The sequence below is a fragment of the Centroberyx gerrardi genome, chromosome 14 (genome assembly GCF_048128805.1).
Source record: "Centroberyx gerrardi isolate f3 chromosome 14, fCenGer3.hap1.cur.20231027, whole genome shotgun sequence".
Lineage (NCBI taxonomy): Eukaryota > Metazoa > Chordata > Actinopteri > Beryciformes > Berycidae > Centroberyx > Centroberyx gerrardi.
This window is the reverse complement of record NC_136010.1, coordinates 25,710,856-25,736,479: the sequence shown is the minus strand read 5'-3', so window position 1 is coordinate 25,736,479 and position 25,624 is coordinate 25,710,856. Positions and strand designations below refer to the sequence as shown.

Below are 25,624 nucleotides of genomic sequence, written 5' to 3'. Positions count from 1 at the left end.
AACAAACGCCGAGACAAACAAATTTGTTCTGCTCCGGCGGATCCGGCCGGTGAGCCGGTGGAGCCGCGCGGGCCGCCGAGGGGCCCGGGGGTCGGGTCCAACCACTTCATTCAGATCAAAAAAATACAACAAGATAATACAAAACCTCATAAAAAATAATATAAAAAGTAATGTAAATATAGTTGTTTGCCTATGTGCCTGCATTTTTATTTATTTATTGTTTGTTTATTTATTCATTCACTCGTTAAGTAATTCATTTTTCATTAGGTTGCTTTTTACTCTGGACATTTTGCGTCGCCAAAAATGAATAAAAGTACAGTAAATGATGGACAGGAGGGACACAAAATGTCTGCCACAGTGACAGACAGCAACAGTGACAGATGCCAACAATCTGGTTTGATCTTCTTCCTTTCTTTCCTTTTTTATGTGTAAAAAGTGAGAACTCCATGCAATGACTGCTCTGCGTATTCATTGCTGAGCTTCTGATCATTGATGATGGTCAAATGCTGCCTTCAAGTGCTGTTGGAAATATCGTAATTACGAGTGGAGCACATAAACGACCCAATAAAGTGGTAAATATGACAAGGAAAGTGGGAATTTTCTATGGTACTCGAGAGCATTGAAGCCGTGTCATTAAATGATAGGAAAAGTATTTCTTGTTTTATGTTATTGTCTGGCATTCTATCTAAGTATTGATGAATGTTTCTAGTTTCACTCTTTAAACACTTAGTTGTCAGACATTTTTGCGTATACTTATATTAATTGGAAGATCAATTATATGCCTAATGTGCATTATCTCCTCTTCAATTTTACGTTTAAGTTTAAGTTACGTCTATTTCGTCATTATTTCTGACCAATAGCACTTGAATGCGTCACAACTTAAGTCATGTTTGCGACGTTCGAACTCAGAATTCGGAGAGTACGAGGAGCACTTGAAGGCAGCATCGAGTTTGGCGTTTTCCGTCCAGGCAATATCAATTTGTTCTTTCTGCACCAGCAACAAACACTTCCTTTTGTGTTAGATCTTCTTGTTTTCAGGCCAGTGTCTGATAGTTTTGTTTTATTTCCATTTATTTATTCATGTTGGAGGGAAGTGCAGTTTCCAGTGGGCCTTTATTTATGCCTGATATTGTTTTGAATAAGACTTTGCCCCAAGAGAAGTCATCTGAATCCGTCAGAAGAAACGCTCATTATCTGCCTGGGCTCATTCTGCTGCAGCCGCTCTGAAACACTTCACTTTCCTACCGAGGCGCTGACCTTTAACTCAGCACCGCCGCCCAGGACACAGCTGCTGCTCCCACTGATCTCACTGATCCTGCTTTTCTTTCTTTCTTTCTTTCTTTCTTTCTTTCTTTCTTTCTTTCTCTCTTTATTTCTCCCCTTTTTCCATCCTTGGTTTCCTCTGTCTCTCCCTCCCTTCCTTCTTCATTCCCACCCTTTCTTCCTTGATTTCTTGCTATTTCCTTGCATCATTCCTTCCCTCTTTCCCTGTTTCCTCCCTGCCTTTCTTCCTTCCTTAATTCTCCCCTTTCCTGCCTTTCTTCATTCCTTCCTCCTTTCTTTCCTTCTTTCCTGCCCTTCTTCATTCCTTCCTCCCTTCCCTCTTTCATTCCTGCCTTTTTCGTTCCTTTATTCCTTCCCCCTTTCTTTCCTCATTCCCCCCTTTCTCCTTTTTTTCTTTCCTTCCTCCCTTTCTTCCTTCCTTCCCCCCTTCCTTCCCCATTTCCTTCCTTCCTTCCTTCTTTCCTTCCTTCCTTCATTCCTTCTTTCCTTCCTGCCTTTCTCCTTCTTCCCTCATCCCTTCCTTTATTCTCTTCTCCCCCTTCTTTCCTCATTCCTTTCCTCAACCTTTTCCTTCCTTCCTCACATCCTCCCTTCCTTCCTTGTTTCATTCCTTTCTTCCCTCTACCAATAAGAGTGATGCCCCTTACTCCTCTTCTTACTCTTTTTCTTCTTTCCTTTCTTCCTTCCTTTCTTAATTCCTTCATCCCCTTTTACCTTCTTTCTTCCTTCATTCTTTTGTTCCTTCCTCCCTTCCTTCTTCCTGTCCTATCGTCCTTCCTTTACTCCATGCTTTTCCTTCCTTCATTTTCCTTCATTTCCTCCCTCACTTTCTTCTGTTTTTCCTTCTGTTTTTCCTTCTTGGTTCCTTCCTTCATTCCTGTCTTAATCTTTCTCTCCTTCCTCACCTCTTTCCTTTCTCCTTTCCTCCCTTCATCCATTCCACCCTTCTCCTTCCTTCATTCCTACCCCTCTTCTTCTCTTCATTCTTTCTTCCCTTCCTTCCTTTATTCCTCCTCTCTTTCCTTCTTCCCTCTTTCCCCCTCTTCCCTTACTTCTTTCATCCCTCCCCTCTTGCCTTCCTTCACTCCTCCCTTCTTTCTTTCTCTCCCTCCTTCCTCACCTCCTTCCCTCCTTCCTGCAAGCGTGACCTCCTTTCGCACAGCGAAACCGTCCCATGATGCATCGCTGCAGCACGGGGGATTGAACCGGTGGCTCTGTGAGCCTCGCCTCATTGATAATCATTAGCGGCCCGTGTTCGACTGCAGATGAACAGAAGGTGAATATAGATATGTGGATCAGCGTTAGCCTTCGTACGGCTAATTAGAGGATGAATCACCATGATGAGTGAGTTGGTTAGATGGTCATATGTTTCTGTCAAGATGGCTAGCTGCTGCAGAAAGGGGAAGCACACACACACACACCCTATGCCACATGCCACCCCTTCCACACACACATACTCCCACAGTGTCATTGCTCAAAGCGGGCCGGCCAGCCAGCCACGTCCCATGTGGGAATTGCTGTTAGATCTCTGCCCAATGAGCTCATGCCTCTAATTCAGCCGCTCCTCCATTCCCCCTATGCAGCCGAGTCAATTAGCAGGAGCCACACGCTCTTTCTTTTGGTCTCTCACCTTCGGTTGTCAAAGCTGCAACTTCCCTCCCATTGTTTCTGGATGATGGAGCTCAGGCTGGTGCACGGCGCTGAGCTACCCAGCTCGGGGGCTCCGTGGCTGGGGTTGGCACAGAGCGCGCTCCCCTTCTCCCTCTGGTTCTCTCTGGCGGGGGTTAGCTGGGGCTGGGACTGCTGCCTGCCACTGATCTAGACTCTGCTGTGTGTGTGTGTGTGTGTGTTTATGCGTGTGTGCGCGCGCGTGTGTGTTAATTATTCAAAGTGTATTAAAGCTTAAAGATGCATCTCCAGATGCCTCTCTGATCGTTGGCGTGTTTAATGGAGAGAGACAGATGAGATGAGAAACGAAAGGTGGAGCATCGACAATAAAACAAAAGGGAAGGAGGGCGGCAGTGGCCTAGTTGTTAGGGAAGAAGCCAGCTTGCTAAAACAACCGGGTTAGGAAAGTGATGGGGCTAAAATTGCCTCTGAAAGTTTTTTGGTGAATGCCCCTAAGGCTAAAGTTGAATAAAAAAGTATAGAAAATGGAAAAGAAATAAGGCCTTTTGTAAAAATAATGTGACATTTTATTGATTCCTGTAGGGAAATTGTCTTTTCTCTTGTCCGCCTCCACAGGGAGGTCAAAGGTCAGGGTCAGATACAGAACAGCAACCCTGCAGCTGGTAGGGATTCATCGTAGACATTTCAGCATGTTAATGAAGGTTTTAGTGACATAACCCCCAAATTTGTTCACATTGGCATACAAGCGATGTACAAAAAAGTGATTTTTTTTTACCCTGAAAAAGCCCCACTCCACTTGAACTAAACTTGTGTCAGAGAACCTGTTGGTTTGAATCTCCCAACAAACTAGAAAGACAATCTGGGTTGGTGAAATGAACTAAAACTAAAACTGCTCCAGTGTAGATGACCGAGACTTGGGCTTCAATCCATGTCTTCTCCCCCCGGCTGCAAATGAGAAAGTCAACATTTGGTAAATACAGATTAAATGAGAATGTGTTTCTTCGTTGTCACGCTTAAGTAGGAGTTGAAAAAAGAAGTGGGGCAGGAGAGAAACGGGAAGGGGGAAGGGGAGACGAGATCGGGTCGGCGACAGAGGAAAGAGACGCAGGAAAGGACGGGAGCGGCTGAGGAGAGATGGAAGGGATGGAAATGAGGAGCGACGGGAGGACGAGTCGGAACGGCGGAGAAGAGAACAACAGAACAGCAGACGGAGAGCGCCGGCAGATGAAAAGAGAGGAGAAGGACGGAAGAGTGGGAGGAGGGATGTGAGACGTGTTTAACCATTCAGGAGATGAAAGGATACTTAAGGGTCGCGACATCGCCCGTGCCTCGCGTCTCCTTAGTTTCTATTTAATAATTCCATCTCATTTAGCTAATGCTATCTGCCCTACTTTCTGCTTTCCTCGACTGCTGAACATCACTCGGCTGCGGCATGTATTTGCGGTTAAGATGACACTGCAGTTACAGAACCTGCTGTATCTGAAGTAAACCTCGCTGATAGGTGATGACGTGCGGATAATGAGATGGTTTGCTCGAGAAGGGCCCATTCTGTGGATTTCACGCAGTCGTCTGTCACCTTATTCCTTGTCTGCTGGCTGCACGATGTGTGTCATCATGTCCAAGTTACACAGAAAAAGAATACTGTTATTCCTAGTTTTTGTGTAATATATCAGGCTTGAGGTATCCATGAAAATGTTATGTGAAGACAGTCTACCAGGTCATCTATTGCCTCTCTCTTCAGTCCAAATGATTCTTTCCAATGCTGTTTCTAACCCCAATTCCCCCTAAACCAAATCCCACTATTGCTCTGAATGAGTAATCATATGTGGGAAATTAGATTTGACAGGGTTTTGATAGTGCCTACTATCTCCATGGATAAATGCAATGGCTATCTAATTGTTGAATAGTGCACTTGGAGGTATGAATTCCCTTTGTTCTGGTACTAGCAGAGGTATTTTACATGGAGACATGAGACATTGTCAAAACTGTCTATATTTATATTCCAAGTCGATTTTTTAAGATTTTAAAAACAGAGGCAATTAAAGCCCAAATGTATAGGAAAAGTTGTGGAAAGATGAGTATATTGTAATTACCATTTTGGAGAAATCTAATTCTAAAATCACAACGCATGGGCTCGTGCCCCTTCTAGTGTTAAAACTAACCCGGAATCTACAATGAACAGGCAATGTTAGCAACATGGAAGCATTGCGTGAGCATTGTGGAAGCGTCGCGCTTTGCAGTCTACTCTGAGTGCGAGCCGTAGCAGACTTCTGTATGTGTCAGTTTGGGGCACAGGTGATGGGACATCATATTTTTACTGCACACATTCCAGCCATTTTTGATTGATGTGTAGATGTCTTTGATTATGATTATGTGAAGTGTTTATACCCTATAACAAGAGGTGGCTATTCATCTCCATGGTTCACTGTGTGTGCAAGAGGAAAAAACAGACTTGGGAGAAATGGAGTGTATTGGCTCCATGCCCAAAAACACCCAAAAAACAGATTAAAAACACATCTGGTGTGGATTGGCCGTAACCCTAACGACATCTAACCCTAAATATATAATTGTTAAATGAATTGTCATAATTGCCATAATTGCCAGCATCCTGTGATCATATTTAGATGGTTTCTATCATTCCACCAGCCTTTGTCACTGCCGTCTTCTTACATGTCACTTGCCAGGCTAATGGCAGCTCTGTCAGAGGCGATAACACCCAAGAGCACCCAGATTCGACCAGATAGTGAGTTACAAGCCTGCACACTATAACAAATTGTGCCACAATTGTGTTATCTGCAATGGTCCTTAGTTAGCTGCATCATGAATAATTAAGTAGCAGCGTATATTCCTTTGAGTTTGTGACAGTAGGTTCCCTCAGAGAGCTGAATGAAACAAGTTGCGTAGATTAATTATGATGATGGTAATATGCTCCAAAAGGCAAAAGTAAGTAAAAGCGAGTGAATTCTGGGAGTTTTGACATGACTGTAATGTAGTCAAGGCATTATTTATATCCATAGATTTATTAATAAGTATCAGCATCACACATTCTACGCTCTCTTGTTGTGTTTTATCTTCCCCGCCTCACCCCTCTCTCTCTTCCTCCGTATCCCCCGTGGTGAAAGGGCTGGGAGGAGTGGGTGGACACTCCAAAAGGCTTCTAACGCAGTTCAAAGTGTCTTTTATTGAACAGAAGAGCTCCTCGTCTGCTGCAGCGGGGGGGGGGCCTGCCCTCCTTCCACCTGAGATTAAGACCGAGGAACTGGGTTCATTTGAGCAAAATAGATGAAAAGTTTTCCGCTTGAAATGAAAGATGAATCGCAGTTCAAGAATAAAAGATGAAACGGGTCGTGCAGAAAGAGAAGAGATAGCTGTCAAAAGTTTTTTTGGCCCTGGTGAATTTGCATATTAGATACGGCAAAATCTGAACTTAGTTAATCTTTTGTTGCAAAGTTGGTTGTGTATCGCGGAGGTTCTTCAACTTTTCCGACCCGGGACCTTAGGGACAGACAAACTTATTCTCTTGTCCTGAGACTAAAAAGAAAAAAAAAAGACCATTCCAAACAAATGCAGAAAGATGATGAGGCGTTTTCTATGATATATATTACAAGGCTTTTACACTGACCTTTAAAGAGTTGGCTGCTTCTTAGGTGGGTCGCAGAAGTCTCTCGTTATTTATCGCAGCGTCTCTCACACCACCGGTCTGGATTTAAATGGGTTGCGAGCCTGTTTTTGGTGGCTACCCACCTGAAAAGGACTAGTTTGCTGTTTTCCCATGACAGAGCGAAACTAAATTTATCAAACATGGGTCTAGAGCAGAAAAACAAGAGTGCTTATTGCACTGTAGTGTGAGTCCATCCCGAATAGCGGTGTCTTCCACTTTATCTGTTATGTATCTACCGTGTCCCGCTCAGAAATACACACACAAACAAGAGTGTGTATTGTTAGAGGCTCCTATCGATCCGCTGGCTGATGCTTATCGGCTGCATCCTCCTCTTTGACCATCCGGACCTGATAGCCATCCAGATAGACACACAATCGCACCGGGTCATCAGAGATAGCAGAGGGAGAGAGAGAGAGAGCGCCGCTATTCTAATGGAGACGCGTGTGATGAAGCGCTCGGTACAGTCAGCGGCGCGGAGTTCAGTTCCCAGGAGGCCCGGCGGTTTCCTCTGCAGCTTTTCAGGCCGATGGTGCTCTAAGAAATTTCAACTGTGCAAATGCAGGACCTGGGTCAAACAGTACTTGCAAATATACTTTGTTTGGTTTGTCTTTACCCTACTTAGGTGCCAGATGGTTGGGTATAGTAATACGATAAGGGGCAGTATCTGTATCTGAAAGTCTGTGTAGTATACTTTGTTGTGTTCACCAATGTACCTGACATTATCTGAACTATCCAGATGCGCTAAACCCCACCCATCTGGTTTAAAACAAACACTAATGATTTGCTTACAGTAATAATCTGCAACATTTTCATATAAATAAATGTTAGTTTTGCAACTCTCTATGAAAGTTTTTCCATTTGCTGTTCAAAACAGCCGGTGTCTGGTAGCTCTTTCCTGGGAAAAATCCTACATTTCCGGTTTATTAGGAATAAATAGAAGAAGAACTGGATAGTTAGTATGAGCAGTGATAGCCGCCTAGGCTGAACAGACAAAGAAAAGAGAAACTCAAACTGCATCAACAGAAAATCCAAGGAAAAAGACGTCACAGTCCCGCCCACACTGTTTGATTGACAGGTGATCTGGAAGTGCAGTGCAGAAACACCACAGCAATGAGCGCTTAGGACGAAAAAATGGAGACAAAATGAAAATACACACATTTTGCCGATTGCCACTCTATTATTATATATATATATTTATTATATTAGTACTATTTGATCAGGAAGACAGGAGCGCTAGTTTGAGTTAATGAGCCATGGTCACAGGGCTGAAATCCAGGCCTGATAAAGTCCAAGGACTCCTCCTATATTATTGACAAAGGGGGAATATTAGGTACCACCAGATCTTCTATAAACCATGCACAATCCTCACATCAAACACTATTATTGTCTAGCACCCAGGCCCACAAGAGCACCGTACCACCGGCCGGCTGCCGGTTTATGTCTGGCTCTTTTGACCTCTCTCGCTGGGTTTTACATAAAGAGATCTACAGCAGTTCAGTACATAGTCCGTCTCCAGGGAGGGCCGTTATGTTCCGTAATGGCTACACTTCGCAAAGTATAACTGAAACGTCTGGTCGCACTGATGTATAGGATGATAAGGCTCGCCCCGTTTTTGACCTGTCTTCTTCTTCGATGGTGTATAAGAGAGGGGGGGGGAGACGCAGAGAGATAAAGGGAAAGTAGTGAATGAAGAGAGAGAGAGAGAGAGAGAGGGGGAGAGAGAGAGAGAGAGAGAGAGATATGTCAACAGGATCTGTCTTGGGTTAATGTTTGAGGAGATCTATATAGATACAGCCTTATGACCTGTCTGTGGGTTGATTGAATGGAGAGATCTATTGGGATTACTAGCATAGCAACCTATTGTAAGTTATTGTGGTATTCTGTAGAGGCATGTGTGTGTGTGTGTGTGTGTGTGTGTGTGTGTTGTGTATGGTACTGTCTGTTAGGCTTATTCTCTAAGGACATAAATATATGAGTGTGTAAAAGTGAGATGTTGCTCGACGGATGACTCTCTTTCTCTCTTTCTCTGGGGAAATGTGGTCATCATATCAAGTTCATTCCTCTGTTTCTCTGTGTGTGTGTGTGTGTGTGTGTGTGTGTGTGTATGTGTGTGTGCATGTGTGTGCGTGCGTGTGTGTAACAATATTGGTCGATGGGGTCTTGCCCTCTCCTTTTTTGACGGTTCATTGGAGTGTAACGCTAATCCGTGGGGGCCCTCTGCACTGTGGTGAACCCCTGACACACACACACACACACACACACACACGCGCAAACAGACTCCCTCATCCATCACACTCTGAGATTGTCAGAGACTGTCGCCTCAGTCAGGTGGCCTCGTGGGTGACAACCGGCAGCCAATCGGATCAGTCGCTTCACCTCTGACATCACCGGAGGTCTGATGTCATCACCCTGATAGGAGGTAATGAGAAGTGGGAGAGAGAGAGAGAGAAAGGAAAGAAAGAATATTCCTCTTTAGGTGTTTTTAGAGCTGGATCAGATCAATTAAAGTCACCGTTTTACCATCTTTCATCTCTCACTCTCTCTCTCTCTCTCTCTCTCTCTCTTTCTCTCTCTCTCTCTCTCTCTCTCTCTCTCTCTCTCTCGCCCCTCTGTTTGTTTTGTAAGCCCAGCTCAGTGTTCCAAGTCGTCTACTTCTAAAACATCACATCCCAGCAGCCAGCCAGCAGTGAAAGAGGGAAGAGGATGACAGCAGAGGAGAGGAAGGGAGAGGAGGAGTGAGTGAGTGAAGAGAAGGAGGATGTAGGGAGGAGAGGAAAAGGGGGGATGAGTGTGAACGCAGTCGGTATGAAGCCGCAGTAGAGCCTCCTAGCCAGCGGGGGTTCATGACTGCAGGCTGCATCCCAGTTAAATAAACAGGAGCGCTGGCAGAGACCGGACGGAGGGAGAGAGAGAGAGAGGATGGGAGGAGGATGAGAGAGGAGAGAGAGACTGAAACCAAGAGCGAGTTGAAATGGATAAGTAAAAGAAGAAATGGAGACTGCATTGAATAGGAATTGTAGGAAGGAAACATTTTTTTCATTTTATATTGTATTGACAGGCTAATATTACCCCCACCCTGAGCCAACCATCCAAGCCAAACCACTGAAAATGAATTGTGTAATGTCTAAAACACACTTTGATGTCAATTGACCCTATTCACATGGCGACCATTTTGAACACTTGCGGTAGGAAACTCTACCTTGAAGATTAGCATACATAAAAAACTAGCGTTACTTCAACACATAAGTGAGGACTTCAGATAGACCTAACAGTTATCAAATTAGCTAACAATAGACCTTTTTCACAGCAGCCATTTTGACGTGTCACAGCAGGGTAAACACAGGTGTAAGTAATAACATTAATGATGGTTCCATTCCATTTAGGTGCATGCTGGCTCATTGGAATGGCACTGGAACACCTAAATGGAATGGAACCATCATTAATGTTATTAGTTTCACCTGTGTTTACCCTGCTATGACACGTTAAAATGGCTGCTGTGAAAAAGGTCTATTGTGGGAACAACAACCACAGTGACTGCTTGAATTTATCAGGGAAGTTAGTTAGCTAGCTTACTACTAGCTAGCTACCTAGCTTAGACTCTGGTTGCTAATGGGCCAAATATATTAAAATGAGAACCTATCCCTTCGGATTCTTGACAGACGTTTGTTTCTAATTTGTTTTTCAGTGGGGAATCTGTGAATTGAGAAAGTTTATATACTCTTCTTGTATAGGGTTGCCACCTTCAATGTGGAAAAATAAGGGACACCTTGCCAGCAGCCCCATGCCCGGGGGACACAAATCAAGTGGAGGGTCTGGGGGTCCTCCCCCATGACATTTTGAGTGTCGGACACTTCATTTCCTGCATTCTGGTGAATTTTTATGCACCAATTTGTGCTTTTTATGCATCAATTTCAAAGTCCTCTGCTAGTCTCAACATGAACGTAAAGGAAATGAAGAGTCAATAAGAGTAAAGCACAGTTGCATCAATTATATTAAGGATTAAAACATCAGATCATAGACACGGGCAAAATGTTTGGTCTGTCAAAATACACTATTTGGTATATTTGGAAGAAGCAAGAACCCATTGATAAACTCGGAAATAGCAAATGACCTGGTAGACCACAGAGACCACTATGGTGGATGACTGAACAATACATTTATTTGTGAAAATAAATTAACAATACATTTATTTGTGAAAATAAATTAACAATCTTTTTACTGTCAAACTGATCAGAACAACTCTCCTGGATGTAGGCATTGAAATAAAGATCAACTTATTCCAGAGTGAGGGAAATGTGGAGGAACAAAATTATTACTAAAACTTAAAAATGAAAAACTGTACAGTTTGCCTTGTACTCGTTTCCACTGACAGGACTAACCCACTCATGCTCCGTCTGCCACTCAGTTCTGTATTTGGACAGCCTCTTTCTTTTTAGGGGCGGACTTGAGCTGGAGGTAACGTTATTCACCGACATTTTTAAAAACCGCGCGTCTGAGTCTCCGTAACCAGGGCAACGATGACGCTGAGTGACAGTGACAGACAACTTGCCTGTCATTCTGATTTAATACTTCTCCGCTATGTCTCGTGAAACTCTTTTGGTTTTATTATTTCTCATGTCATTCCAAGCATGTGAAAACGTAGTGTATGCATTAGAGTAGGGTGTGCACGAAAATACGGGACAAATCGCGTCCCGTATTGATTCAGTAAGGGACAGTGCATTTTATTTTTCAATACGGGACGATCCCGTATTATACGGGACGGGTGGCAACGCTATTCTTGTATCATCTTGGTACATAACAGTACGACAGAGTTGGGCTGTACTTTCTCTACCAGGTAGAGTTTCCCCAAAATGGCCACCGTGCGAATGAGGCCAATGGGGAAATCAACTTGTTCCCAAAACGTAGCCTAGGGGTCTTATACGAGCTACGGTATATAAATACACGCCAGCTGACATAATAGAGATTTGAAAGTGGGAGTTCGGAGGACCGACTCGGACCAATTTGGCTGAAGGCTAACCTAGCTGCCCATTTTTGATCAGGGCGTCTGTGTATTTGGCCCGTGGCTGCTTTAAAACACTCCACAGGCCTAAGATGCTACTAGCTTACCGCACAGAGCCGCAGGGCAAGATTTAACTTCGGAGTGCTGCGTGTGCAGGAGTGTGTGCAGTGGGTATATCTTTATATGTGTGTGTGTGTGTGTGTGTGTGTGCTTGAATTCCCCATCTATGGTCAGCGATGCGCGTTATCCATATGCATGCGTACGTGTGTGTGTGTATGTGTGTATAATGGGTATATCTTTCCACGGGGGTGTGGGCATGCATGGAAGCGCGTGTGTGAGTGTGTGTGTGTATTGTCCCTCCGGGAATGCGATTGGATAGACATAAGCGGTGTGTATGACTCCCATGTTCCGGCGCTCCACCCCTGCCTCGCCCTGCAGGGAACTGACCTCCTCCACTCTCATCCCCCACTTTAATAAACGAGTGTATGGCTCCCAAGACCTCGGCTCGCCTCCTCATCTCCTCTTTTTTTCCTCTTTCTCCTCACCTCTCCTCACCCTTCCACTGCTTTTTTTTTTCTCCGTGTTCTCTCCTCACTTTTAATCCCTTTCTCACACTGCGGTAAATGCGTATATTAACAAGGCATTTCTTCCATTACGGAGGCTTAGTGGTTGTACTGGGCAGCTCCCACTGGGAATGTGTTGTATGAATGTGAAGCAGGTGGTTGCCGGAAAAACAAGAGTTTTATCCTCGGATAAAATAAAGGTTAAAAAAAACAAAAAAAACAGAGGCAAGCGTAACAATGAGATAGAGAGAGAGAAAGAGATGGGAGAAAGATATAGAGAAGGAGAAAAAGATCAAGAGTGAGCGAGCGGAGGGGAGAAAAGAGAGGAGAGAAAGCGAGGGATCAGAGGAATCCCCCAGGTAAAAGGGATTGTTGTGTCTCATTGTGTTGCACTGCTCCGCTATCTGATGCAGACTCCGCTCTGACACCTGTCACCACTCCTAATGAAACAGCTCCCACAATCCTCTGCTCCCAACTCTTTTGTTCACTCCCCCTCTCTCTGTGTGTGTGTGTGTGTAGTGTGTGTATATGTGAGTGTGTTTTTCTCTTTCCCTTTATGCGTTTGTGTCTGTGAGTCTTTGTGTATGTATATGGGGTATATCTTTGTATGTCTGTGTGTGTGTGTGTGCGTGTGTGTGTGTGTGTGTGTGTGTGTGTGTGTGTATGTGTGTCTGTGTGTGTGTGTGTAGTTGTGTGCTTGTGTGTGTGTGTGTGCGTGCATATTATCAGTTTCCTCAGAGGAACGTGGTGCAGCGCTTTTTATCCTGGCTCTGACGCATCAGTAATGAGGAACAGACCCTATGTGAGTGTGTGTGTGTGTGTGTGTGCGTGTGTGTGTGGGCCAAGGCAACAGACCTTGGTCATTTCCATTCCAGGCACCATGTGTGTGTGTGTGGGTGTGTGGCATTGGAACAATAGGGACCAGATCATGCAGCAGACAGGCACAGATGTGAAGTGGTCTAAGCTGTGTGTGAGTGTGTGTGGGCACATGTATGTGTGTGTGTGTGTTTGTTTGCCCGTGTGTGTGTGTGTGTGTGTGTGTGTGTGTGTGTATGTGTGCAGCAGCCAGACAGGATTTACATGCCACAGTGGAGGAAGAGGCTCAGTCCAAGTCCTTCTAACAATATTAACAATGACTGCTATTGCTCCTTCAGCCTAGATACACTGCCACAACGCACACACACACACACACACACACACACACGCTTCCCTTCCTCTGCTTCTTTAGTCCTTTTTCCATTTTATTAGAGGCTAGAAGCAGTTCATTAGCGGTCTGTCGCCATCTGTGAAAACTTTAAACTTTAACCGTCAGACTCACTAATTGACAATCTGTTTCACTGGGCTCACTGGCATTGATTTGATCTCTTCCCTGTGTCTCTTCCCTCCTCTCCTCTTTTCCTCCTCCTCCTCTCTTTCTCGTCTGATGCCACGTTCGCGTCATGTCAGATTTACCATAAATACGAGCTGACGTCTGGGGAAAAACGTTCACGTCCGCCTCCTAGTGGTGATTACAAGTAGGGCAAGGCATTTTTGTAGGCTCCGACTTGCACAAGTGGGTCAACATGGCGAAGTCCAAGGTAGTAAAAATCCAAATGATTAGTTATAATCACACTAATACAATCACCTTACTAGTGAGCGATATCTCCTGCAGTTCATTTATTGTTGATTTTAACGACAAAAATTGATGATTGCCATCTCGGATATGGGCGTTCTAATGAGTTAAAGTCACAAATCAAAAATATTTTTTCACCTTGTAGCTAATTCTCCATATCATAGCATATGTACAATAAATGCCAACATTTTAGAAAATTTAGAAAATGTTTAATTTCTTGTATATCAAATTCCCATAACTTTTCCTTTCTGGAAAGTGCCATATGTTTAATGGTTACTTCATGGCGTACCTGTAGGTGCACATCAAAATTCCTCCTGCCCCTCCCATCATGTAAAACCTGCAACCTCACAACTTTCAAAGCGGTATGGTACGGTTGTGCATATTTGAGTTTATTCATTTTGAAGAATCCTGAATTTGTGACAACTCTCTCTGGGTAAAATACGTCGAATTATGGAGGAAAAACGCTGTCGAAATGCCGTCTCCTTGTGCCATGTTAACACTTCCAAGTTGCACCAATGAGTTGTCATCCCGTCCTTTTGCTTCTATATGACATGAGATATGCAGCATATTACCATCACCTCTCGCCGTGTGAGTGTGTTGTGCAGGCGTGGAGAGGGAGAAGAGGTGTGTTTGGATGCCATTATATCCAATCCCCTCTCTCTCTCTCTCTCTCTCTCTCTCTTTCTCTCTCAGGCCAATCTTCCCCTCATTACCGATGCTCCATTAGACACCGCCTCAGCACAGAGCAAACTCATATTGGGATTACTCTGCAGAATACATGGTTTGGGGATGGGGGGAAGGGGGGGGGGGGGGGGGGGGGGAATTTAGGTCTTTAGGTATTCCTGATTAAATAGAGTGCAGCTCCCACTGATTTATCACTGCGGATATGAATGTTGGGAAAATGATATTAGCGAGAATAGTTTGTTTAATGGCGCTTAAAGCGGAATGTGGCTTCATTTACGAATTCACGTCTGGTATTTATATGGCCTTTATGTTTGTTTACCCCTTCCCGGGATGAATATCAAAAAGGCATTAGCGGATATAACTAGTTCAGAGTCATGAGTCAATTCTGTAGCGTAAGCAATGATGGAGCGTGGATATTGGCTGACGGCTACATATTGTCTTATGATTTACTTAGGGGCTGAAAAAACGCTTAGAGATTTCATTCATTTTCCTTTAATTAATGAAGCACAAAGCTACTGTCCTATCGCCAAATTTTTATTGATCGCGGAGCTGAATGGAAACGCTGACCCTCAGTCGTCTCCCTCTAATCTTTTAGACTATAGCTGCTCTACAGTTGGAGCTGCTAGAATGAACACAGTCTGCGTTGCTAATAGATGCTGCCTCAGGCTCATCGTATCGGTCCGCGCAGAAAGAATTAGAATATCCCTCGGTGTATTCATATATCAAAAACATGCCTAATATCCATAACAGCCTCATTAATACCAGCTCTACTGGAAGGGTCTAATGCCAAAATGCGATGTATCCGTTTTGACAAGTAACTGCCACTGAACATTCGATATTCAGTCTCATGAATAGGACGACTTCAAGCTTCAAGAGTGTTGATAATTTGTAAGTAAAGGTCTTAGATTGGCCGATAACTTCCATAATAAACCATAGGAGACAGGAATGCTTCTTATCTTCTGTTAAAGTTTGTGCAGGTGGATCCAAGATTCTGCAGTTCTATAAGGCCAAAGTGCACTGGGTACTGCTTTTAACTTACAATTATTACGAACCAAAAACTGTAGAATAAAGCCTTTTAACATGGATGTCTCTACATGTATTCCATCATGTTGTACTTTTCACCAGAGAATGTGTCAGTTTTTCTGAAATGGAGAATTTCTAATTGTGGACTGAAACTCCTCAGTTTTCCTTCTATCCCTTTTCTCCAGGAGCATGCCCAGATCCTTCCATCCACCCAGATGTGCATCCCATTGACTTCTTTCTCCCTCTCTTTGTCCATTGTCCAGGAGTGTCCTCAGATCCTGCCCTCCACCCAGATCTATATTCCCGTCGGCGTCATGAGGCCGATCACGCTGCTCGCCCAGAACCTGCCCCAGCCCCAGTCCGGGCAGAGGAACTACGAGTGCATCTTCCACATCCAGGGCAACACGCACAGCGTCCCGGCCCTGAGGTTCAACAGCACCAGCATACAGTGTCAGAAGACCACGGTAAGGATGAAACACACATGCAGACATGCAAGGCGTCAAAAAGCTTTGCAGATCAGTTGCACTTCTGGAATTCCCCACCTTTGATCGGCGTTCTCAGCTGACCAGGTACATGTGTGAGTGTGTGTGTGTGTGTGTGTGTGTGTGTGTGTGTGTGTGTGTGTGTTGGTTAAGGGGTCTGATATTGACTGATTGCCATCTCAGCCAATCCCAATCAACTGCCTCACCGGTTCAACCAATCTCAACTGTTTAATCTGTCAAACAGTAGCTCCATTCAGAACGGCCATTCTGGTTTGACCATTAGAAGGCATTAGGCACTGGTTAGAGAGAGAGAGAGACAGAGAGAAAGAGAGAGAGAGAGAGAGAGAGAGAGAGAGACCCGCAGTAATTGACATGTATGGCAAAGCAAAGACTCAATCTTGAGGCAGAAGCGTACGGCCACAGGAGCTGATTTGCCGCAAAGCCACTCGCTTCACTCTCCTCACTCCTGCCTCTTAGCCTTCAGTCAAACTGTCAGCGCTAATAGGGAATGGCCATTTCAGCAATGTTAATTTCCTCAGTTCCAATCAGGGCGGGAGGCGGGGGGGCATTTTAACGACACCAATTATAACTTACTTAACGAGACGTATTATTAACATGCGAGTGGCGCACCGCGGCACTAGCCGACGGTGATAGGTCCAATAGCGGGCGTTCATTGTATGAGGGCAGCGGGAGCCGGCGTGCGGCTTTGGCGGCGGAGGCCGCTTCGCCGGCTGCCTTTTCTTCAGCCTGTCACACACTTGACAGGAGCTCTGGGTCATTTAGCCGGCTGTCGCAGCACCGCTGGGCTCGGAACACATTGACGATTTGTGGCCGCTCGCTGTTCCTGAACTCTGCCCAGTCACTAGAAAGCCCCGGCCTCCCCCTACAGAGGAGAAGAATGAGCGTCGGCGCTCTGATCCTGGAAGTCGACACGCCTCTGATGTTTGATGGTGACACGAAAATAGTTTTGGGGCACGTTATTGAAGTTGATTTCCCGATCATAATGACGGTTCCCACAGTTCTTTTCTGTGTTTCTGTTTGGTGAGATAATTTGTGCATATTGAGTCTCTTGTGTCTCCGTAATTGCTTCTTTTAGAGTTAACTTTTAGGGTTGTTATTATGACTTTTTTTCTTAGTTGTCCTCAGTTACCTCGCTGCTTAAGAGCCTATTGAACAGGCGTGTGGAGAGTGATTTGCAAAAACAAAGACTGACGAAATGGAGTTGACGAGATTGGTCAAAGTCACAAGTGCTATCCTTGAATTACCTTGAATGATAACTCTCTAAAATGCAGGCAGAGACGGGAAATCATGGGTACCGAGACTTCTCCTGCAAGTCCTGCCTTGCATGAATGGCATCTGTAGAGAAAATATAATGAACACGGCCGCAGCGTGGTAGTTATTTTTGTCCATTCTCTGTTGGATATTGAGTGGGTTCTGAAAGTCTCCCAGGATTCAAAACAGCAGCGCTTACTGGAGGAAATCGAGGGTTTGCAGCTCTGCATACCCGGTGTTTGATACCTTCACATACATTCATTACTACACCAATAGTACTGCTGAGAGTTGCTGATGCTGGAGGAGAGAGACCTTCCTCAGCAAATCTCTGATTCACCGGCACACCGAGTGGATGCACATGCACGCACACACACACACGCACAGACACACACACACATTTATTCCTTCATTCCTCAGTGCACTTTCATGTTTTATGAAGTCTCCATGTTCTCTCTGCAGGAGGGGGGAAAAATAGTAAATACACAGCACTCAACACAACAGCGCGGCTGTTTATGAAGCAGGGGCTGAAGTGTGTGTGTGTGTGTGTGTGTGTGTGTGTGTGTGTGCATCCATGTGGTGTTGTGACTGAATAAGCCTCCCTCTCTCTCCACCCCCCACCTCTCTCTCCGTCAGGTGGGAGTGTGATAGGATCCAATTAAGGGAGCTGTAGATAAAATGATGATGAATTGCAGAGGAGAGGTAGACTGACGGACACAAACACACACACACACACACACACACACACACATGCACACTCGCGTGCGCACATACACGCACACTTGCATGCACACACACACGCAGGCCAGAGGAACCATTAAGAAGGGAAAAGGAAAAGGAGGCAAAGAGGGGAAAAGAAAAAAGAGAAAGAGACAGAGAGAGAGTGAATTTAGTGTAAGAGAGGGATAGACATGATGGAGGAAAGACCGTGTTGGAGGAAGAGGGAATAAAGTTAGGCGGTGGAGAGGGGGAGAAAGACTAAGCTCAGCAAGCAGACGAGAGGAATGAGGGAAACAAACAAATGAGGGAGAAACAGATGGGGAGGGAATGAATGTGGAATACAAAAGATTCACAGGAAGATGGAGAGAGCGGGTAAACGAATCATGGTCAGTGCAACAGTGGAATTACTGAATACAGAGATGAACTAGTGGAGACAATGAAAACTGGGAACAAAGTTGTTCAATACACGATTCAATACTAAGATGTATTAAATAAAAGTTCAATGACAACAAAGCCTGAATGCAGAATTATGTTTATGAATTCTTTCTAGCAATGGCATTGGCTTGTTAGAATGTAAACAACAATTTAAAAATGTCATGAGAAAGTGCAAATAATATAATTTAGATGGAGAGTTTGTGAAATTGTGATGGTCATCTCATTTCTGATTCATACAGCAGAATAAAATATCGCGATACATTTTTCGTATCGCGATATATTGAATTTCGATATATCGTCCCATCCCAAATACATAGCAATTACTCCCTTTATAAATAAGAATGCATCTTAACTGGACAAACGAGGGTGAAAGAATTAATAGAAAGGATCGACGCATAAAAGATCCATCTGTGATTGAGGACGTCTCCGCCGGCCACTTACTGTATATGCAGAATTCTCAGTCGGGAAGTGTGTGTGTGTATACGTATCGCAGCTGGCTGTGACTGGGACAGTAGAGCGTCATAAATCACAGGGAAAATTAGCCGGCGCTACATGTACACTCTTCCTCTCCGCCCCGTTCAATCTTACTGTCTCTTTGTGCATTATTTAGCCGCGTACATGCCAACGTTGAAACATCGAACTCGCATACTCAAATACACCGGGGACGCCGAGCATGCATGGCCGCGCACCGGGATGCTCGCGCGCGCAAACACACGCTGGCAGAAACACACACAGGATGCATGCAAGCTGCATGGATACTGGGGTTGTTCACAGACACACACACACACACACACACACACATGCGCTCCTTAGGGGGTTGGAAGCGCAATGTGAAGCAGGCATATGGAGATTCTCCACATGATCTTCTTCCTAATCATGTGGAGCAGACGGAGACTGTAGCATCAGCAACAACCAGCTACTGGCCTGCTTTACATGATTTATTACACTGACACACATAGGCTATCAGTCGTGTGTGTGTGTGTGTGTGTGTGTGTGTGTGTGTGTGCTGCCCATGAGCTACGTCCATGCATCTGGCATACAACACAGCCAGAGTGTGTGTGTGTGTCTCAGTAAATTTGGGAAGAATGTTTTTGTGTGTGTCCATGTCCATGTGCTCACTCTGCAAACTGGGCTAGATTTAGCACTTTGCACTCTTTTTTCTAACTTGCACAGACAAGCTACACACACACACACACAAAGGCAGTACATACAGTACACACACACACACACACATGTGTTTTGGTGCGATCTTATTACAGGGAATCCTTCAAGCAAGCAGCTCGTGATTCAGTTAATTTAAATGTGCCGCCGGTCTCAGATTTCACCGCTAATGAATACAAAACAGCCAAATAACACACTCTCTGCAGACGGAGCTCAGAGAGAGAGAGAGAGAGAGAGAGAGAGAGAGAGACAGAGGGAAACAGAAGGAGAGATTTTATAATACGGAGTGTGAAAAACAAGAGAGTTATTTTTGTAATTTTTTCTTCACTGGATTTATTCATTCACACGGTATCTTTTTTTTTTTTTTTTTTTTTTCTGTACAATCACTGACTTCAGACGACGGATGCTTAGTGTGTGGTGGAACTGAACACACTGCAATCCAGATCCTCCAGTGTCCAGCAGGCACACACACACACACACACACACACACACACACACACACACAGATACAAGGGTGGGGAATGGATTTCATGTAAAAAAGAGTTGAGCTTTTTTTTTGTTGATGCTCTGGCAATATTGTTCTTTTAATGAAGCCCCTTGAATTGAATTGAGATGGGGAAGGAGGGGTTTGTGTGTGTGTGTGTGTGTGGGGGGGGGGGGGGGGTCGGCAGTATGTATGTGGAGTTTAGCAGGGGGGTGGGAGGGGTGCTAGCAGTGTATTTTTAACACACACTCAGGTATCCTTCAACATGACTAATTATATGAGGGTGACCTGCACGCACACACACACACACACACACACGGTCTCTCTCACACACACACACACACACACACACACCGCTAAGCTTCCACCCTCTCCTCCTCAGCAGCCAGCTGCTCTGTTTTGTTAACATCGGCAGTTTTCAGGCCCCCAGACGAACGCGTGCGCGCGCATACACACACCTCACCGCCCGTCCCCCTCGCTCCCTCCTCCACCCCCCCACCCCCCCAACCTCCACCCGTATGAATAGCCCAGGACATGCAATCCGTGGAGACGATTCGTGTAGCGGGAGAATAAACGAGTGCGGGCGCAGATAACGGATGAACCCGCGCCAGGCTGCTGTGTTACTGTAATGAGGCCAGGGACGGCTTTGTGCTCACCTTGTACTTTTTACACCTCCTCTCCTCCCTCTCTTTTCCTCCTCTTGTCATCCCCCCCCACTTGTCCCCTCGCATCGCCCCTCCTCTTCTCTCTACTGCTCTCCTCTCCTCCCCTGTCTCCTCTCTCGTCCTCTCCACTTTTTCTCGTCTCTTTCGCTCTCCTCTACCCCCTTTCGTCCCCTCTCCTCTCGTCGTCCTTTTCCCCTCTCGCTGCCTTTCCTCTCATCTCCCCTCCTTTCGTTTCACCTCTTCACTTCTCCTCCGCTCTCCTCTCCTTGCCTTTCCTCCCCCTGGCTTCCTGTTTCCTCTCCTCTTTCCTCCTCTCTCCTCCAATCCTGTCCTCTTCTCCCTTCTTCTTTCCTCTCATCTCCTATTCTCCTCTCCTATTTCATGTCCTCTCTTTATCCCCCTTGTCGTCTCTTTTCTCCTCCCCTTGCCTCCACCTGACTCTCCTCTCCTCTCCTCTCCTGTCCTGTCCTCTCCTCTCCTCTCCTCTCCTCTCCTCTCCTCTCCTCTCCTCTCCTCTCCTCTCCTCCCCTCCCTAGGGGGCCTATGTGTTGGCTCAGGTAGATTAATTACATGCAGTGACATGGAGGAGCTGGCCAGGGGCTTCAGTAATGAGTCTGATTACTCATCTCCAGCAGCTCGGGGCGCTCAGGGGAGGGGAGTCAGGACGCCGGGCCAGCAGAGAGGCCTCTCAGCGGGAGGAGAGAGACCGCTGCCCGGGGTTCCGCCGATAACGGGCGTTTGAAGGCGACTGAAGGTGCCAACGGCCGACATTTGGCGCCGATATTCACCGGCTTTAAATTTGAACATTGTCATGCCCCAGACAAGGGTGGAAAAGCCTCTGACACAGCATTTAGACCATCATGGGACACTAAAACTCTCCATCGGAACCCAGGATAATGAAAGTTTTAAGTGGGATAGCAGCTCCTTGAGGCAGGTGTCATTCCAGTTTTTATATACTAGTAAAGCAAGTCTGCGCTCTTAGAAAAAGAACTATGATGTAAAAGGTTTGTCTCAGGTGCGTGGGTTCAAAAATCATAGACAAAGACAAGAACTTGCACACTGATGAAAAAGGAAGAAATCCAAAAAACGGATGCAAAACAGGCAGATATTTGATTACATAATGTGCAGAAGTGTCACAAACATTCAAAAGCAAAAAAGTACATTCATTCAACAACATCAGTTACTCAAACAAAGCCACTGACTAGCAGGACAATAATCCAAACATCCAATCACAAGAGAGCACACTAGTAGAAGCCCTACATGGAGGCCAAAGGGGGGTGGAATTACATAGCAATTAGAAATGTAGAAAACATGGATAATGGATTATAAATCATGAAAAACAAGGTAACGTTTCCTCATTAAACCCAGAGAGTTGACATGCTTTTAGGTGAAAGATCCATTTGCTTCCAGCCTGTAAGGTGCATCTCTCCATGTCACTCCCTTTGCTTGGTCAATGACTTTTTTCAATAGCAATAAAAGTCAAGCCACCGTTTCAGGGGTGAAACTGTGGAGTAAAATCCTCTCACACCACACTGGAACAATTTCTCTGGTCAGCCATCTGAAATTAAAACAATATTAATAAAGCATTTCCGCTCGCTGTGGTCCAGGAGGAACCTCCATCATATCAATATATCGGTCTAAACCTGCTCCTGGCCTCCCAGCCTCCCTCTGCAGCTCTGGACCTACAGAAAATGCAGTATTCGAATTCACACACAAGGACAAAGAAATTCTTAATTGTATGATGTTGAAAATGATCAATACACATGATCAGATGTACAGCAACTTGTGTAAGATGGAAGGTCAATACGTATGTAGCTACTTGTGTGTTAAAGGGAAGGGTTGGGTGTGTGTGTGTGTGTCTGGGTTTTCACCTCCACACCTTCTATTCAGGAAAGTTGATTTGCATTGGAAACAAGTGAAATTATTTCCACAGCACTCCCAACAGTTAAAGTTATCCTCAAAGGATTTCACTCCCTCATAGTCATCACTCAATATTTCAAAAACACGCATCCTCAAAAATGTTTCTATTTTATAAACAAAGGCCCGAATACGGCTAATCAGCGTCAGTAACGTTCCATAATTAGTTTTACTTTGATGCCAGGGTCAAAATTAGCTGATGCATTTTCAAAGGGCGGTTATCTAATTTTGGCATGAGACGCTTCACTTCTGTCTGTCTCGATAAGACTTCCATCCATCCAAAAGCCTAAGTCATGCTTCCATCCTGAAGATTAGACAATAGGTGTTGACTGGAACTCATTGGCAGCCGTTACTCTGAAGAACTTCATAGAGCATTTTTATGGCTGAGTGAGTGTAGGTGGATGTCTACGGAGGACCAGATGTGCCAAAATCCAAAATAAATAAATTAATGAATACATAAATAAATGTGCAAGTAAATTTAAAAATGAATAAGCATGTACAGAAATAAATAAATGAGTAAATAAAACCTGACATAAATGAATATAATCCTGTACTTTTCAGTATTTATTTCCCTGATTATTCATTTCTGTATTTATTTCTGTATTTCCTTGCCCATGTGATAATGAGGGGGCTGTCAATCAAAGCACAACTCCCATTGGTTGATTGATATCAACATGTATAGATCAACTGAACTTGCCTTGTTCCCCTACCAGTTGCTAGACTACATTAGTACTCTAATGGCTGCATACAGGCAAGTGACAGCCAGAGAGTTCACTCTTGGCTAAAAGAGCTGAAAATGCTAGTCCAGGTTATGTACTCTTTCCTGTGGAAGCCCTGGCTGATAGTTCAGTCCAGTTAGGTGCTACTGACACAGAGGTTGACCCTGTAGTGTTCAGCAGTGTGGATTTTAGGACAGCTAAACCCGACTCAAGTCCATCGAAGTTTGACAAAGTACAGCTAAACCTGATACAACTCAGTCTAAGTTTGACAAAGTACAGCTAAACCTTACTCAAGTCCATCTAAGATTGACAAAATACAGCTAAACCTGACGCAAGTCCAGCTAAATCTGACTAAGTACATCTATGAATGGCCATAGCGGCTGAGAATGTCCTAAAATGGCCACCACAGCGGAGGAAGTGGCTCATCGCCTGAATCTTTTATTTTAAAAAAGGTTCAGGTTACGCCGCAGCAGTTGGCTTTCAAATTATGTTTATCGTTGCTTGATCTTCACTCGCCTTTATAATGATAAAAACTACAAGACCATATTTGGACTACAAGACCCAATTCACTTCCATGGTTTCTCTCTCTTCTCTGATAAAGCAGATTTGCCGCAAAGGAATAAATCATATAGTATTACAATATTTAACTTAAAAAGGTGTACTTAAACATAAGCAGATAAGCAGATTGTAAACTAGCATCAAATACCTCCAATCCCTGCTGTGAGTGAGGATGTGAGGAAGTCATTAGGTGGTGACTGAGGCTTTTGCAAAAATAAACAGAATTTTCAAGGTTTAATTCATTTTCCTTATTTTTTGGTGATCCATATCACATCACTGAAGCACTTTTTTTTTGTGCTTCCTCCTGTGTCTCCCCCTTGTTTAAATAAAGATTGTTAATATTAAATTGGCCTAGTATTGATTGAAAAGAACAAGCAAGCAGTAGACATTTTCAATCTTCTTCTTTCTATCTCCATTTATTTTTCTTTGTCTTTCCTCTTCTATCTCTTCATCTTGTATTTCTGTTTCTTATACTTCTTTATCTTCTATTTTTCTTCTACTACTTGTCTCCTTTCTTGCTACTCTAGTTCACCTCCTTCTTCCTCTAATTGTTCTTCCTCTTCTTTCACTTCTTCATTCTCTTCTTCTACTTACTTGTCATCTTCTTTCTTTTTCTACTCCTTTTCATGTTTGTCTTCTTCCTCTAATTCTTCTTCTTGTACTTCTTCATCCTCTTCTTCTGCTTCTTACTTGCCATCTTCTTTCTTTGTCTATTCCTTTTTCATGTTCATCTTTTTCCTCTAATTCTTCTTCTTCATGCTCTTCTACTTGTTGCTTGTCATCTTCTATACCTTCTTTTATTACTTCTTTTTATGTTCGTATTCTTGCTCTAATTCCTATTCTTCAGCTTCTTCCTCCTACTCCTTCTTCTCTGTATTTTTCTTCTTCAAACTATGAAAGGACTCCTTTTTCTACTTTTCTTAATTATATGTTGGTGTAGAATTGATGAGCAAGCAGGTTCTGTGGGTGATGGAAGTGTGACCGGGTGTCACGGTGTCACGGTGTGGTTTGTGTCGGCGTGTTAAAACCATGTGACAGTATGAATAAAGCATGATGCGGCGGGCAGCAGGGTGGGCAGGGGATGAGAGGAGAACAGGCTCACCCAGTGTTGTTTTGGTGACGAATTGGAGCGCTTAAAGTTTAATGGAGGGCCTGCCGCAGAGAGAGGAGTAGCATGTGGGCATGTGTGTGTTTCTGTGTGTGTGTGTGTGTGTGTGTGTGTGTGTGTGTGTGTGTGTCCTGTGGTTTCACTGTGGTCAGTAGCCATAAACAGGCATTTAACCAGTGGGACTCAATAGAGATGCAAAGAGAGTTGACAGCCTGCCTTATGTTTGATGGATGGGTGTCACACTGGACAACAAGACCTTCTGTTGTGGCCAAAGATTGTGTATTGGTTAAGACCCCCCACTCTGCTGTACCTACACATGCTGACCTATCACCAAATAAATCCTCCCAGAATCCTCTGTTTGTCCCCCTCATTGGCAATACTCTGGAGAACAAGGCTGCCCACAACTACTTCTTCTTATTCTGCTGCTGCTGCTTCTCCTCCTTGACCTTCTCCCTCTCTTCTTCTTCCTCCTCTTCTTTGTTTTTTTCTGTTTTTGTCTTTTTCGTCTTATGTTGAACACCCATGTCTTCTGTTTTTCTATAGCTACTTCTTCCTCCTCCTCCTCCCGTTCTATTATTCTACTTTTTATATCTTCTTCTTCTTCTTCTTCTTCTTCTTCTTCATTAAAGACTTTTCTGGGTAGGCCTCACT

General features: G+C 44.4%; 1 protein-coding gene across 1 annotated transcript in view; it reads left to right on the top strand.

Annotated features, from left to right (window-relative positions):
• The window catches only part of LOC139923166 (plexin-A1-like), a 207,235-nt gene that overhangs the window by 110,944 nt on the left and 70,667 nt on the right, over window positions 1-25,624 (top strand). Inside the window, exon 9 of the mRNA XM_071913885.2 lies at window positions 15,719-15,919. Coding sequence (XP_071769986.1) covers window positions 15,719-15,919 — 201 coding nt within the window. The remainder of the gene's footprint in view (window positions 1-15,718; window positions 15,920-25,624) is intronic.